The 12,188-nt window shown below is 62.5% G+C and overlaps 1 protein-coding gene across 1 annotated transcript in view; it reads left to right on the top strand.

Moving 5' to 3' along the window:
• The window catches only part of ACE (angiotensin I converting enzyme), a 56,961-nt gene that overhangs the window by 20,577 nt on the left and 24,196 nt on the right, over positions 1–12,188 (top strand). The window contains exons 3-8 of the mRNA XM_075911171.2: positions 3,492–3,585; positions 4,466–4,609; positions 5,526–5,717; positions 8,586–8,683; positions 10,063–10,235; positions 11,931–12,154. Coding sequence (XP_075767286.2) covers positions 3,492–3,585; positions 4,466–4,609; positions 5,526–5,717; positions 8,586–8,683; positions 10,063–10,235; positions 11,931–12,154 — 925 coding nt within the window. The remainder of the gene's footprint in view (positions 1–3,491; positions 3,586–4,465; positions 4,610–5,525; positions 5,718–8,585; positions 8,684–10,062; positions 10,236–11,930; positions 12,155–12,188) is intronic.

The raw sequence follows: 12,188 nt of genomic DNA, 5'->3' as shown, positions 1-12,188 counted from the left end.
GTGGGCACTGCGCAGGGGCTTGTCAGGTAGGAATGGGAAGGATTTGAGCCTCCTCTGCCCCACAGGTGCAAAGTGGTTTAAAGCCAAAACCCGCACCCACGGGGACAGGGGAGAGCCTTACACGCTCGCTTGGGCCATAGTGAAATTATTTGCACTGGTGAGAGTGTTTCACACCCGCAAAATGTCCCCTTCTTAAATGCCCTGTGGTGCGCTGCTGCGGCTGCTTTCATCCCTCCCTAGAGACAGTCGCATTTTGGTGACGGCCCAGGATGGGTTTCCTCTGCAAACGGGCAACATTTTCCAAGGAGCTCAGGGCCTGATTTTCATGGGCTCCCTGCCCACCATGGGTGGTTTAGAGGAGAGCTCCACGTGCCCCCAGAGAGCTGAAAATCTGCCCGCTTGGTTAGGTGCCTGACTGGGAGCTGAGCTTCCCCAAAGAACCTGGGTCCGGTTTGCAGAGGGCATTGGGAAGCGCCAGGAAGCGATCCTGCGTAGAAGTGACTCGGTGATCCCACAGACCGGAGCTAGTGCCGCAGCCGTGCGCCAGCCGAAGGCCGGGAGTCCTGAGAGTCACGACAGCTCTCCCTGCGAGAGAAGCCGCAGCCTCAGACATTCCGCAAGAGGAACAGAGGCAACAGCTGTTGACATCTCCTTCCTGCAGACTGGCGGTATTTATTGGTTCCCAGCTGATAAGGCTTGTAGTGAATGCAAAGGTTTCCCACCGCCCGTCTGCACTCAGCTGAAGGAAGGGCCAAACCCGGGCAAGTTCCTCTTCTAGGAATTGCAGTCGCTTGCGGGATGCAGAAAATGCCCCGTTGCTATTTTCTATTGCTGGCAGTGACCACAACCAATGTGAACGTCTCCCCAAACTTTGATCTTCACTCGTTAACGAAACCGAGCCAGCTGCTGCCGAAGAGGGAATGATGTTATAAATAGCCGCACTCTAGGCTATCGGAAGAGCTTCTTTTCAAAGGACTTTCAGATGGTGTCTTCGCAGAGCATGCCTGTCCTGCCAAGTGCTTCATGGCTAGTGAAAATCATTTTACCCACCACCGGAATGCAACCCCCTCTGGGGTGGGACACAGCAGCTGATACCACCCAGTGCTTTAGGATCAGACGCCATGAGGACCAGTCCACTGAAAGCTTAAGGAGAATTTTAGCAAGCAGGGTGGGATTTCCCAAACTGGAATGTGGCCAGAGCAATGAGACTAACAGTTCTACTCCTGTAAAAACCATTGTGGGATCTTTAATGGTCTCAGGCCTTAGCAGCAGCAGCAGGAAGGACCAGCCGGGATCAGGGTCCCATCAGTGTGCCAGGCGTTGCACGTCCACATGGTGAGAGACACCCCCTGCTCTAAAGAGCCAGTCACCTACAACTTGGCAGGGCCAGGAATACAGACCAACTTTTCGGACTCAGTGTCTCATCCTTAGACTGCATGGACCCCTGCTTGCTGAACGCAACTCCCGTAGCTTCCTGGTCAATCCAGTTCCTGGACATCTGAGTGCCGCTAAAGTCAGCCCTACGGTGGGGGGGTTCACTGGGCGTAGCTACGTGGGCCACGGTCCCAGGCAATAGCTAGACTGGCCAGCCTGCCAAATGGTTCCCTGCTCAAAGAGAGATAGGGACTATGGGGCGTGGGGTTTTCCTTGGCCCACGGGCGAGTGTCCACACAGGTGCGTTGGCAGAGCGGTGTGAGGCAGGGTCCTCGGGGTGCTGGAGAGGCATCTGTGAAGATGGGGAGTGGGTGTGAAAAGTGGGCGAGGAGGGTTGTTGCTGTTGATCGGGACGCGGGTGCGCTAGCGAAGAGCTGTGTGTGCCGGGGGAGGGGGGCTAGGGTTAGTGGTGGGCGGCCCTCGTTTGCGGCCTGACCTAGGCTCGCCATGGCGGCCGGTTGTCGGGGCAGGATTGCTGAGTCAGGAGCCCAGGGTCACTGCGCGTTACGCTGACGCAGCTAATTCTGTGTCCTCTGAAACCTCCTGCATCACCATCCCTCGCCGTGGAGCGCTGACCCGGGTTTTGCCCAGGCAGGCTGAGGGACACGTGGCCTGGCACCTTCTAACCAGCCAGGTCGGCGCCCCCGTTTGCCCCTTATTTTAAGGTGCAATAACAATGTGCTCACACAAACGTACACGCCCCCTTCATGCCCCCTTTCTGCCAAGTCATGTGCTCCCATCCCCCCCAAACCACATGCCTGCCCAACCTCCCCCCCACACACACATTAAACTCACATACACACACACAGACACCCCCACCTGCGTTCCTGTTCACCCTCACAAACTCACTGACAAATCTACCTGCACGTACAGTTTTTTTCCCCACCACCACTAGGGATGCAATAGTGTAGTCGAGTAGCCAATAAGCAAAACCAGTTAATGCTACAGATACACACATTCCCCCCTGTGACGGCGCGTTGGGGTTTTCCCGTCTCCTGCACCCCCGTAATGGCACGGACAGACTCCACCAGCCAGTAGAATAGAGGGAGTTTATTGCTTCTCCAGGATACAGCACAGCACAGATGTCATCTGGTTCCAGGGCAGGCCTAGGATGCCTCAGCCCCCTTTGAGATGGGGGAGACTGGGCCCCCAAATTCCAGCCCCTTTCCCTAGGCTGTCTCCTCCATGCTCCCAGACAGAAACTATCTCTCTTCCAGCCCTGCCCCCCAGCCAGGGGCGGCTTTCCACCTTCCTTTGTTTCTCTCCCTGGGGGGTAGCTGGTCGGACAGGTTGAGAGACCCTTGCCTAGTGACTCATCCCCTGTCCTGCTGGGCCGTACTACAGACAGCAGCCAGTGGGAGTCACCCACCGCCCACTGCCCAGCATAGCAACCAGCAAGGTACCCCCCACTACGTCACCCCCCCCCACACACACACACACCATTGCAAGTTTATTTTTTAGCAGACTGGCCAGCAGTCTGTCTCAGTTCTGGTTCGGGCTGGGTCCAGGAGCTTAGCCCTCCCTTCCCTGGACAGGGGCTGCTGCCACCCCACGCTGCTGCCTCAGTATCAGAGGCAGCAGTGTGAGGCAACAGGCAGCCGGTCTGTGCAGGAAGCTTGTTTTTAAACTGGCTCCCCTCGCAGACCAGCTCCCACCTGGCACCCGTGCTGCTGCCTCTGATACAGAGGCAGCAGCGTGGGATGGCAGGGGGCTACTCGGGATGGGGCCGGAGCGCACTAGAATAGTCGAGTAACCGATAAGAATTCATGCGGTTAATCGGCTGTTCAGTTAACCGATATTTAACATCCCTAACCACCACGGCCTCCTGCACGGTGCCCCCCTCCAGTCCACCAGCACCACAGTACAAGCATACACAACCTCCCTTCGGAAGGGACGCGCTCCCAGAACCGCGTACCCCGCTGACAGCCGCAGGGGGGCTGTCGCTACCCTCCCTCCTCCCCTCGTGGCTGACTCTGACCAGACCACCCGCGTGTCGACGGACGCCCCAGTTCCGCCGTCTTCCACCCCTGACATCCGCTTTTGCCTCCTCCCCCCAGTACAACACCATCCTGAGCGAGATGGACAACATCTATTCCACTGCCAAGGTGTGTCCTCCCAACCAGACCGCCAGCTGCTGGGCTCTGGATCCAGGTACGGCGCCGTCCCGTCCCACCGGGGTAGGAGCCCTCGGCCCGGGACTCAGTCGCTTTCTGAGCTTCGGGGCCCCTTGCTCAGGAAGGGGGTTTGAACCTGCATGGGGCTCCGCTGCAGCCAGTGGGAGCCTCCCAGGTTCAGGCCCTTCCTCGAGGCGGCGCTGCCTCCCGCTCGCTGGCCCCGTCGTCCCGGTGGAGGCTCAGACTCCTCGGTCCAGGCGGGCAGGGCAGAATCGCCCCCCTTTGCTGCAGGGTGCACAGGTGGCTGGGTATGTTGTGGGCCATTGACGTCTCAGGCACTGGGCAGGACAAGGTCTAACTAGAGAGCCCCAAACGCACCTTGGGGGACCAGCTGCTGGGGGGGGAGCTGGAAGGTGGCGCCCCACCGGAGATGGGGTGAGGGAGGAGAAAGGGAGCGTCGGGCTGCTCCTGGCGGGTGTTAGAGCCGACACACCTGGCTGCATCCCAACCTCGGCGCCCTCCACAGCGGCCTGCTCCTGCTCCGCTTCCAGACGTCCAGCGCCCCCGATGTGGGGGGCTGTGTGGATCTGGCGGGTTTGTTCAGCATGCCACAGTCAAAGGGGCCATTGGAGGTCGGCCTGCAGACCCCTCCCCCCATTCCCGGGGGCTGGGCTGTGGCTCATTGTGAAGCCGGGAGACTTTCTGGCACCCCGACACGTGAGCGTGGGGCTCTAAGCTCAGGCCCGTCTCTGCTTGGTCCTGACGGGGGTTCTTCCCCCCTTTCCCCTCCCCCCTGTGCCTGAGCAGCCAGGGACCTGCCAGCCGTAGGACGCTGGGGAGATCGGCTGTGGGTGGAAAGACGCTCCCCCCGTGAGAGCTGGCTTGGCCCTCTGACGTGTTTCCCTTTCCCGCTTCAGAGATAACCGACATCATGGCCACCTCCCGCAGCTACCAAAAGCTGCTCTACGCCTGGGAGGGCTGGCACAGCGCCGCCGGGAACCCCCTGAGGCCCAAGTACAAGGCGTTTGTGGCGCTGAGCAACGAGGCCTACAGGATGGACGGTAAGAGGGGCCTGGAGCCTCGAGTCGGGTCCCCTGCTATTGCAGGTGTCCCAGTCGCGACGGGGCTGTGTGTGGAAAAGCTTCCCAAAGCAGCCCCAATGTAGCCACGCCAGTGAGGGACAAGCACCCTCATGCTTCAGGGCATGAGCTGATCACTATCGGGGGTCAGGAACTTCTCCTCCCTGCACGCCCCCCCATCCGCGGTGCTGCATTGCAGGGAATGCGTTGAGGGGCGGCGCCTCTCGCCCGGGTGCACAACCGGCGCCCCTGGCACCCTGCTGCTGAAAGCGAGGAGAGCGCTGAGTTGCCCCTTCCCACGCCACAGCTGACACCAGGTGGCACAGGCGGCAGGATGCCGGCCTCGGTGGGCCCCCGGTCCGTTTCCGCACGGCGACCGCTCGGCCCTGGGGCGCTTGCCGGGGCTCCGTTCCTTCATTCCTGCTGCCCTCCTGCTCCGCTAGACATTTGCGGGGTGGCACAAGACTAGCGAGGGAAAGAGAAGTGACCTCAGACTCTGGCCCACTGCGCGAGATCCTGGGGTCTGGCCAGGCTCTGCTCGGAGCAGAGCTGGAGAGTGTACAGCAAAGGGAACTTGAGGATGGTGCTAACACAGCCAAGCAGGGTCATGGCCACGCCCCCTTCCCCTCTGGCCACGCCCCCTTTCCCCTCTGGCCACGCCCCTGATCAGTAGGACATGGGGGCTGAGCAGGGATGCAGTGCTGGCTCTGCACCAGCTGAGGATTTCCCCCATGCCCCCAGCCTTGCATCTCACCTGGAGGGCTGGGCGTCTCTACCCATTGGGTCAGCAGGCATCCCTGCTCCCCCGGGATAATTCTGGGTAGAAAGGCCAGGAGGGGCGGTCCCTGGGTCCGACTCAGCAGTTCACCGCGGCGGGCGCCGTGCTCTCCGTTGCCAGGTTTCAAGGACACCGGCGCTTACTGGCGCTCCTGGTACGACTCGCCCACTTTCGAGGACGATCTGGAGCAGCTGTACCACCAGCTGGAGCCCCTCTACCTGAACCTGCATGCCTTCGTCCGGAGGAAGCTGTATGAACGCTACGGCCCCAAGTTCATCAACCTCCAGGGCCCCATCCCTGCTCACTTACTGGGTAAGTGGGCCAAAGGCGAGGGCAGTAGCTGTCTCGGGAGGCTCTGCAGATCTGGGGGGGCTGACGGTGTGCTAAGGGAACAGGGCAGACGCGAGGGGGGGCGGGGAGCGAGACGTGTTTGGGGAGGGGGAGGCAGGATGTGGGGAAGGCCTGCTTGTCCTACTCTGGATACTGCATGTGCAAAGAAGGCTGCACCTGGGACAGGGCCATCCGTAGGCGTATGCAGCACATGCAGCTGCGTAGGCCGCCTGAAAAGCGTGGGGTGCCCCTCTCCAGGTGCATGTGCGGGTGCACCTCCGGATAGCGCTGACCGCATCCACAGGCCCCTGTCTGGCCCAGCCCCTGCTAGGGCTGCCAGGTGTCCGGTATCACCCAGACAGTCCGGTATTTTCACCTCCTGTCCAGTAAAAAAATGTAAAGAATTCTGGACACCGGACATGGCCGGTATTTTCTGAATTTTTCCCCAGCCAGGAGGTGAAAATGCTGGGCAGCTGGCAACCCTACAAACACTCAGCACCTGGCCCCTGAGCCCCCCAACCCTAGCCCCCATGCTTACCTGCTTCCCCAAAGCTGCTGGCACAAAATGGCTACAGCCAAAAGACCTAGGCTTCCCCTGGGGTCTTAGTGCTCAACTGCTCCCCTGTTCCTATCCCTGCACTCACTCTTAAAGGGACATGCTGGTTTTTTTTTTTTTTTGCTCAACAACTTTGGTCCCCCCGCCCCCTTTCCCCAACAGAATTTTTCCCAGTGTTTTTTTTTGGGGGGAAGGGGGGGTTCGGTATTTTTGTTTCAACCATCTGGCAACCCTAGTCCCTACCCCGGCGCTGCTCCCTTGGCCGGCAGCAGGGCTGCCCTCTCCCCACCCACGGGTTGGTCAGCCAGCGCTGAGCTGAGGGCTCCCTCCTGCCACACTGGGGTAGGGGTAGGCTCAACTCCGTGCCGACCCTCCAGAAAGCCCCAAGCCCGAGCCAGAGCCACGTGGGGATGGAGGGGCACAGGGGAAGCTCCGAGCTGCAGCAGAAGGCGGGGGGCAGGATGGGGGGTTCCATACATTGTAAGGGTGGCCTGGCCCTGCCCTGAGGGAGTTGATACCAGCCGGAATTGACCTCAGGGCCTCTGGATCTATAGGCAGGCGCCTCCCCTGCCTGAGCTAAAGGGGCCTCGTTTTCTCCGATGGTGCTGCAGGCCACTCCCTGGTGTTGGTGGCAATCAGGCCACAGGAGCGGTGCAGCTGCCGTGCGGGGAGCACACGGTGCTCGGCTTGTTATCAGCCGGGAGCAGCTGCTCACAGCCGTTCCAGGCCTCCCCCAAGAGAGGAAAACAGCAGGGGGACGTCCCACGCAAACCCCAGCCCCGGGTCTGACCGGGCAGCACTGGGGCTGCAGCCGGAGGAAGGATTCCCAGCTGTTTCGCGCTGGGCAGATTCCCCCTCCCACCTGATTGTGCTAATTGCACGGCTGGGGTGTTGGCTGCGGGCCATGCGATTGGCTGGGGGAGGGGAAATGCATGGAGCCCCGCTCTGCACTCGGGCTTGCACAGATGCAGTGAATGACCCCAGCCTGGCCAAAGGGGGGGCGGGGGCGGGAAGCCCGGCCATTGGAAAGCTCTTGGCTCAGAGGATGGAAGCCAACCATGCCACCCTGCCCATCTCCACCCGCCCCCACTGGCGCTAGGAACCCGCACACCCGGGATGGCCTGACACGGCTCGGGAAGCGATTTGCCTGCGATCACCCAGAGAGTCCATGGCAGGGCAGGCCACAACCCCAGGCCAGCCAGACTCCCTGTGCCGTGCTCTGACCATTGGACGGCGCTTCCTCGTCCGGCTGCAAGAGCAGATTGGGCAAACAGCTTTGGTCCATCCTGGCGGGTCCCCAAACAGCCGTATTTGCCTGCACCTCCGCAGGGACGGGGGGATCGCAGCTCCCGTTACCCAGAAACGCTGTCACGCGGCCAATGGGAGCTGCAGTCCCCGTACCTCGGAGGCCCAGGTACGTTTAGCAGCAGCGGCCCACCAGGGGCTCACCCTGCTGAGCCCCTGCCTTTTCATTGCCCAGAGACAAGGAAGGAAACCTCCCCTCCCTCGGGTTGCCGCAGCGAAGCCGAAAGGAGCGGCAACGCGAGAGGAACCTGAGGGAGACGTCCCATCCCAAGGGCTCCTGCTGCTCTCCCAAGCACGCTTTCCCCGGGCCTAGCCCCCACAGGCAGCCACCTTGCTCTGGTCTGCTGGCTCTAGCGACGCCCAGCCCCCGCAGGCAACCACCTTGCTCTGGTCTGCTGGCTCCAGCCACGCCCAGCCCACGCAGGCAGCCATCTTGTTCTGGGCCGCTGGCTCCAGCCACGCCCAGCCCACGCAGGCAGCCATCTTGTTCTGGGCCGCTGGCTCCAGCCACGCCCAGCCCAGCCCACGCAGGCAGCCATCTTGTTCTGGGCCGCTGGCTCCAGCCACGCCCAGCCCACGCAGGCAGCCATCTTGTTCTGGGCCGCTGGCTCCAGCCACGCCCAGCCCACGCAGGCAGCCATCTTGTTCTGGTCTGCTGACTCCAGCCACGCCCAGCCCGTGCAGGTAGCCATCTTGTTCTGGGCCGCTGGCTCCAGCCACGCCCAGCCCACGCAGGCAGCCATCTTGTTCTGGGCCGCTGGCTCCAGCCACGCCCAGCCCACGCAGGCAGCCATCTTGTTCTGGTCTGCTGACTCCAGCCACGCCCAGCCCGTGCAGGCAGCTATCTTGTTCTGGGCCGCTGGCTTCAGCCACACCCAGCCCGTGAGTGTGCGGAGGGGCCCTGTGCGCTCTCCGCTCTGTTCTGCTTCCCAGGGCCTGGCCCGGCTGCTACCGCAGCAAACCCCTAAACAGTTCTGTTCCCTCGCCAGGCAACATGTGGGCCCAGCAGTGGAACAACATCTACGACATGATGGTCCCCTTCCCGGACAAGCCCAACCTGGATGTCACCAGCACCATGGTGCAGCAAGTAAGGCCTGGCTGCCCCTCGCGGCCGCGGCTTAGCCAGTCGCCCCCAAGGCCTGGCCGGGGGCTGGAGGTAGAGGCAGGCAGGCTGGAGGAGGCCCCCCTGCTGCCCGGAGTGAGGACGAGCCACGTTGCTCGCGGGGTTGCCGGGCCAGGCCTGGTGCGTTTTGCTCCCTAGACGGCCTCGTGCCAACTCCCCGGCGGCCTCCAAGCGACTCCAAGGCCAGAAGGGAGCACTGTGATCGCCGAGGGCCTGCATCGCACAGGCTGGAGGGCGCCCTGCAGCCGAGCTGGTCTTTTCATATCCAGCGTGGCCCCTGACCGCTGTGGGCAGAGCACCCCCCATTGTCCCGGGCACCCATGGGCTCCCCCAACCCGGCACCCCCAGGCTGTGCTTGCTTTGTGCCTGCACTGTGCCCCTTTGCCCGACCTCTGCGCAGCGCCCCCTTCCTCCCAACCCTTGCACTGTCCTCCCACCTGCCCCCAGCCCTGCTCCACTGCCCCCCCGCCCAGTGCCCTGCACCCCCTTTGCCAGCAACACCCACGCCCAGTTGCCCCTCGCCCTCTGGCTACAGCGCCCTGGGCATGGGCCCGTTTGCCCAGCCGTAAGCCTGGCCCAAGGCTCAGGGGAGTGACCAAGGCCAGGAGAAAGCAGGCGCAAGCGGGGAAGGGGAGTGTGCAGTTAGGGGCGGTGCAAGGAATCTCTCCCTTGGCCCGCGGAGGCAGTGAGGCAAAGGCTGCGGGATCCCAACCCCCAAGGGAGCTGTCAGCCCTCGCCGGGCCCTGGGAGGAACAGTTCTGCGCGGGGCGGGGGAGGGGTCTGAGGACACGGCCGCGGTTTATCACTGGGCCGCCCTGAGCAATGGGCCTGTGCTCTGGGGCTGGCGATCAGCGGCCAGCGGCTCCTTCCTGGCGGCTCTGCCCCGGGAAGCCAGTGCCCCGGGGGCCTTTCCTCCTGCGGTCACTGCTCCCAGAAGCCCAGCAGTGACCCGTTCCCAGTGGCGGAGCCCAGGGCAAATCTCCTCTTCTGGGGAGGGGCTGATAAAAGGCTGCCAAGGATCAGGCCTCATTGGCTGCCCGCCCAGACTCTGAGGCCAGATCCAGGCGAGGGAACGTCACGTCCGGTGCACGGCGAGGGCACAGACTGGGTCAAACTCCTGCTGGGGGCAGCTGTGGGGCCGTTCCGGGGATCGGACCCAGGGAGGAATATGGCCCAAGCCAGAGGAACAAGCGAGAAAACGGAGAAAGGGGGGAAGAGAAGCAGGAGACCCTCCCGCTGCTGAGGCGGGTGCAGGGTGACTGTCCCGGAGAGCCCCAGCTCCGGCCCCCGGGCAGCCTCCTCCTAGCGCGTGTAACGCTGCTTCCTTGGCCATGCCCGCCCAGAACTGGAACGCCACGCACATGTTCCGGGTCTCCGAGGAGTTCTTCACCTCGCTGGGCCTGATGCCCATGCCGCCCGAGTTCTGGGAGAAGTCCATGCTGGAGAAGCCGTCGGACGGGCGGGAGGTGGTGTGCCACGCCTCCGCCTGGGACTTCTACAACCGCAAGGACTTCAGGTGCGGGAGGCGGGAGGCCAGGCCCCTCAGCGAGAGAAGCTAGGGGGCCATTTGAGCCCCCACGCAGCTGGGGGAGGGGCACAAGAGCCACGTTAGCTCCATGGGCGGCCGGTAATGCGGGCAAAGGAAGGCACAGCCTTCCCAAAATTGCATGTGCATCCCAGCCACCAGGGAGGGCTGGGGCTGCAGCGTGGCAGCCCTGCTCCCTGGCTGCTAGGGAGGGCTGGAGCCAGGCCACAGCACGGCAACCCCGGGCCTCCAGGTGGCTAGGAAGGATGGGGCTAGGGGTGGGCGGGGCTTGAGTCCAGGGGCGGGGCCTCAGGCAGAAGAGGTGGGGCTGGGGCTTCCCTTCCGCAGCTGGGCCTTCACCTGCCACCCATAGTGCAGCTCTGCAAGGAATCTGGTAGGGGGAGGGAGCTGGGTATGCCACCCGCCAGGGGACGCCTGGCCTCAGTTTCCCAGTCCTGCCCCAGGGTGCTCTCCTCCTAGCAGCTCCCGAGGTAGGAGTTAGTCCTGGTCAGCGCATACTGGCATAGCTACATCCGTCAGGAGTGTGACCCCCTGTACCTCCTAGCCACGTAACCGTGCCAACAACCCCCATTAGTGACCCCCACACCTGCGGCTCCTAGCCATGTACCCATGACAGCAACCCCCATGAATAACCCCCGACTTAGACCTCCTAGCCATGTACCCATGACAGCAACCCCCATGAGTAACCCCCGCCTTAGACCTCCTAGCCACGTAACCATGACAGCAACCCTCATGAATAACCCCCGACTTAGACCTCCTAGCCACGTAACCATGACAGCAACCCCCATGAGTAACCCCCGCCTTAGACCTCCTAGCCACGTAACCATGACAGCAACCCTCATGAATAACCCCCGACTTAGACCTCCTAGCCACGTAACCATGACAGCAACCCCCATGAATAACCCCCGACTTAGACCTCCTAGCCACGTAACCATGACAGCAACCCCCATGAGTAACCACTGCCTGCAGCTCCTAGCCACATAACCATGACAGCAACCCCCATGAATAACCCCCCACCTGCACCTCCTAGCCACGTAACCATGACAGCAACCCCCATGAATAACCCCCCACCTGCACCTTCTAGCCACGTAACCATGACAGCAACCCCCATGGGTGACACATCTCCTAGCCACATAACCATGGTGGACACCCCCATGAGTGGCCCCCCCCACATCTCCTAGCCACATAACCATGACAGCAATGCCCCCAGAACAGATGCAGTTATGGGGTGGGGGGGCTTCTGTCTGCATGGCTCCCGTGTTCCCATCCCAGCAGAACTCCCTGTCCTGTGCCTACGCTCCGGGCTGTCCCATAGCTGCCACCTTCGCAGCAGCTGCCAACGAAGGTCGTGTTCCCATCTGGCTTAGAAACCCAGGTTCTCCCCTTTCCACCCACATCACCCTCCTGGGTTCCACATTGCAGTGACCCCCCCCCCCTCCCAGCACCCTAGGGTCCCTGGGGGTGCGGGAGAGCAATGGAGTATTCTCCATCCTCCGTAGGCCAGCATTCCCAGCGGGCGTGGGGGCTGTGTAGGTTGGTGACTCTCCCTGCTGGGAAAGCCGGCTCCCTCCCTCCCGGGGTGTATCCTGGGAGTGTGTGGGGACAGGCGGCTCAGGCCCTTTCCAAAGGGTGCCTGCAGCCAGGACTCTGCCCTTTGCCCTGCAGGATCAAGCAGTGCACCACGGTCACCATGGAGCAGCTCTTCACGGTGCACCACGAGATGGGGCACGTCGAGTACTACCTGCAGTACAAGGACCAGCCGGTCTCCTTCCGCAGCGGGGCCAACCCCGGCTTCCACGAGGCCATCGGCGACGTCCTGAGCCTGTCGGTCTCCACCCCCGGCCACCTCCAGAAGATTCAGCTCCTCAACCACGTGACCCAGGACACAGGTACTAGCGGGGACCTGGATACCCTGGGCAGGCG

This window comes from Pelodiscus sinensis, chromosome 29 (assembly GCF_052426305.1).
Source record: "Pelodiscus sinensis isolate ZL-2025 chromosome 29, ASM5242630v1, whole genome shotgun sequence".
Lineage (NCBI taxonomy): Eukaryota > Metazoa > Chordata > Testudines > Trionychidae > Pelodiscus > Pelodiscus sinensis.
The sequence above is the reverse complement of the archived record's forward strand: the minus strand, read 5'-3'. Positions and strand labels throughout refer to the sequence as shown.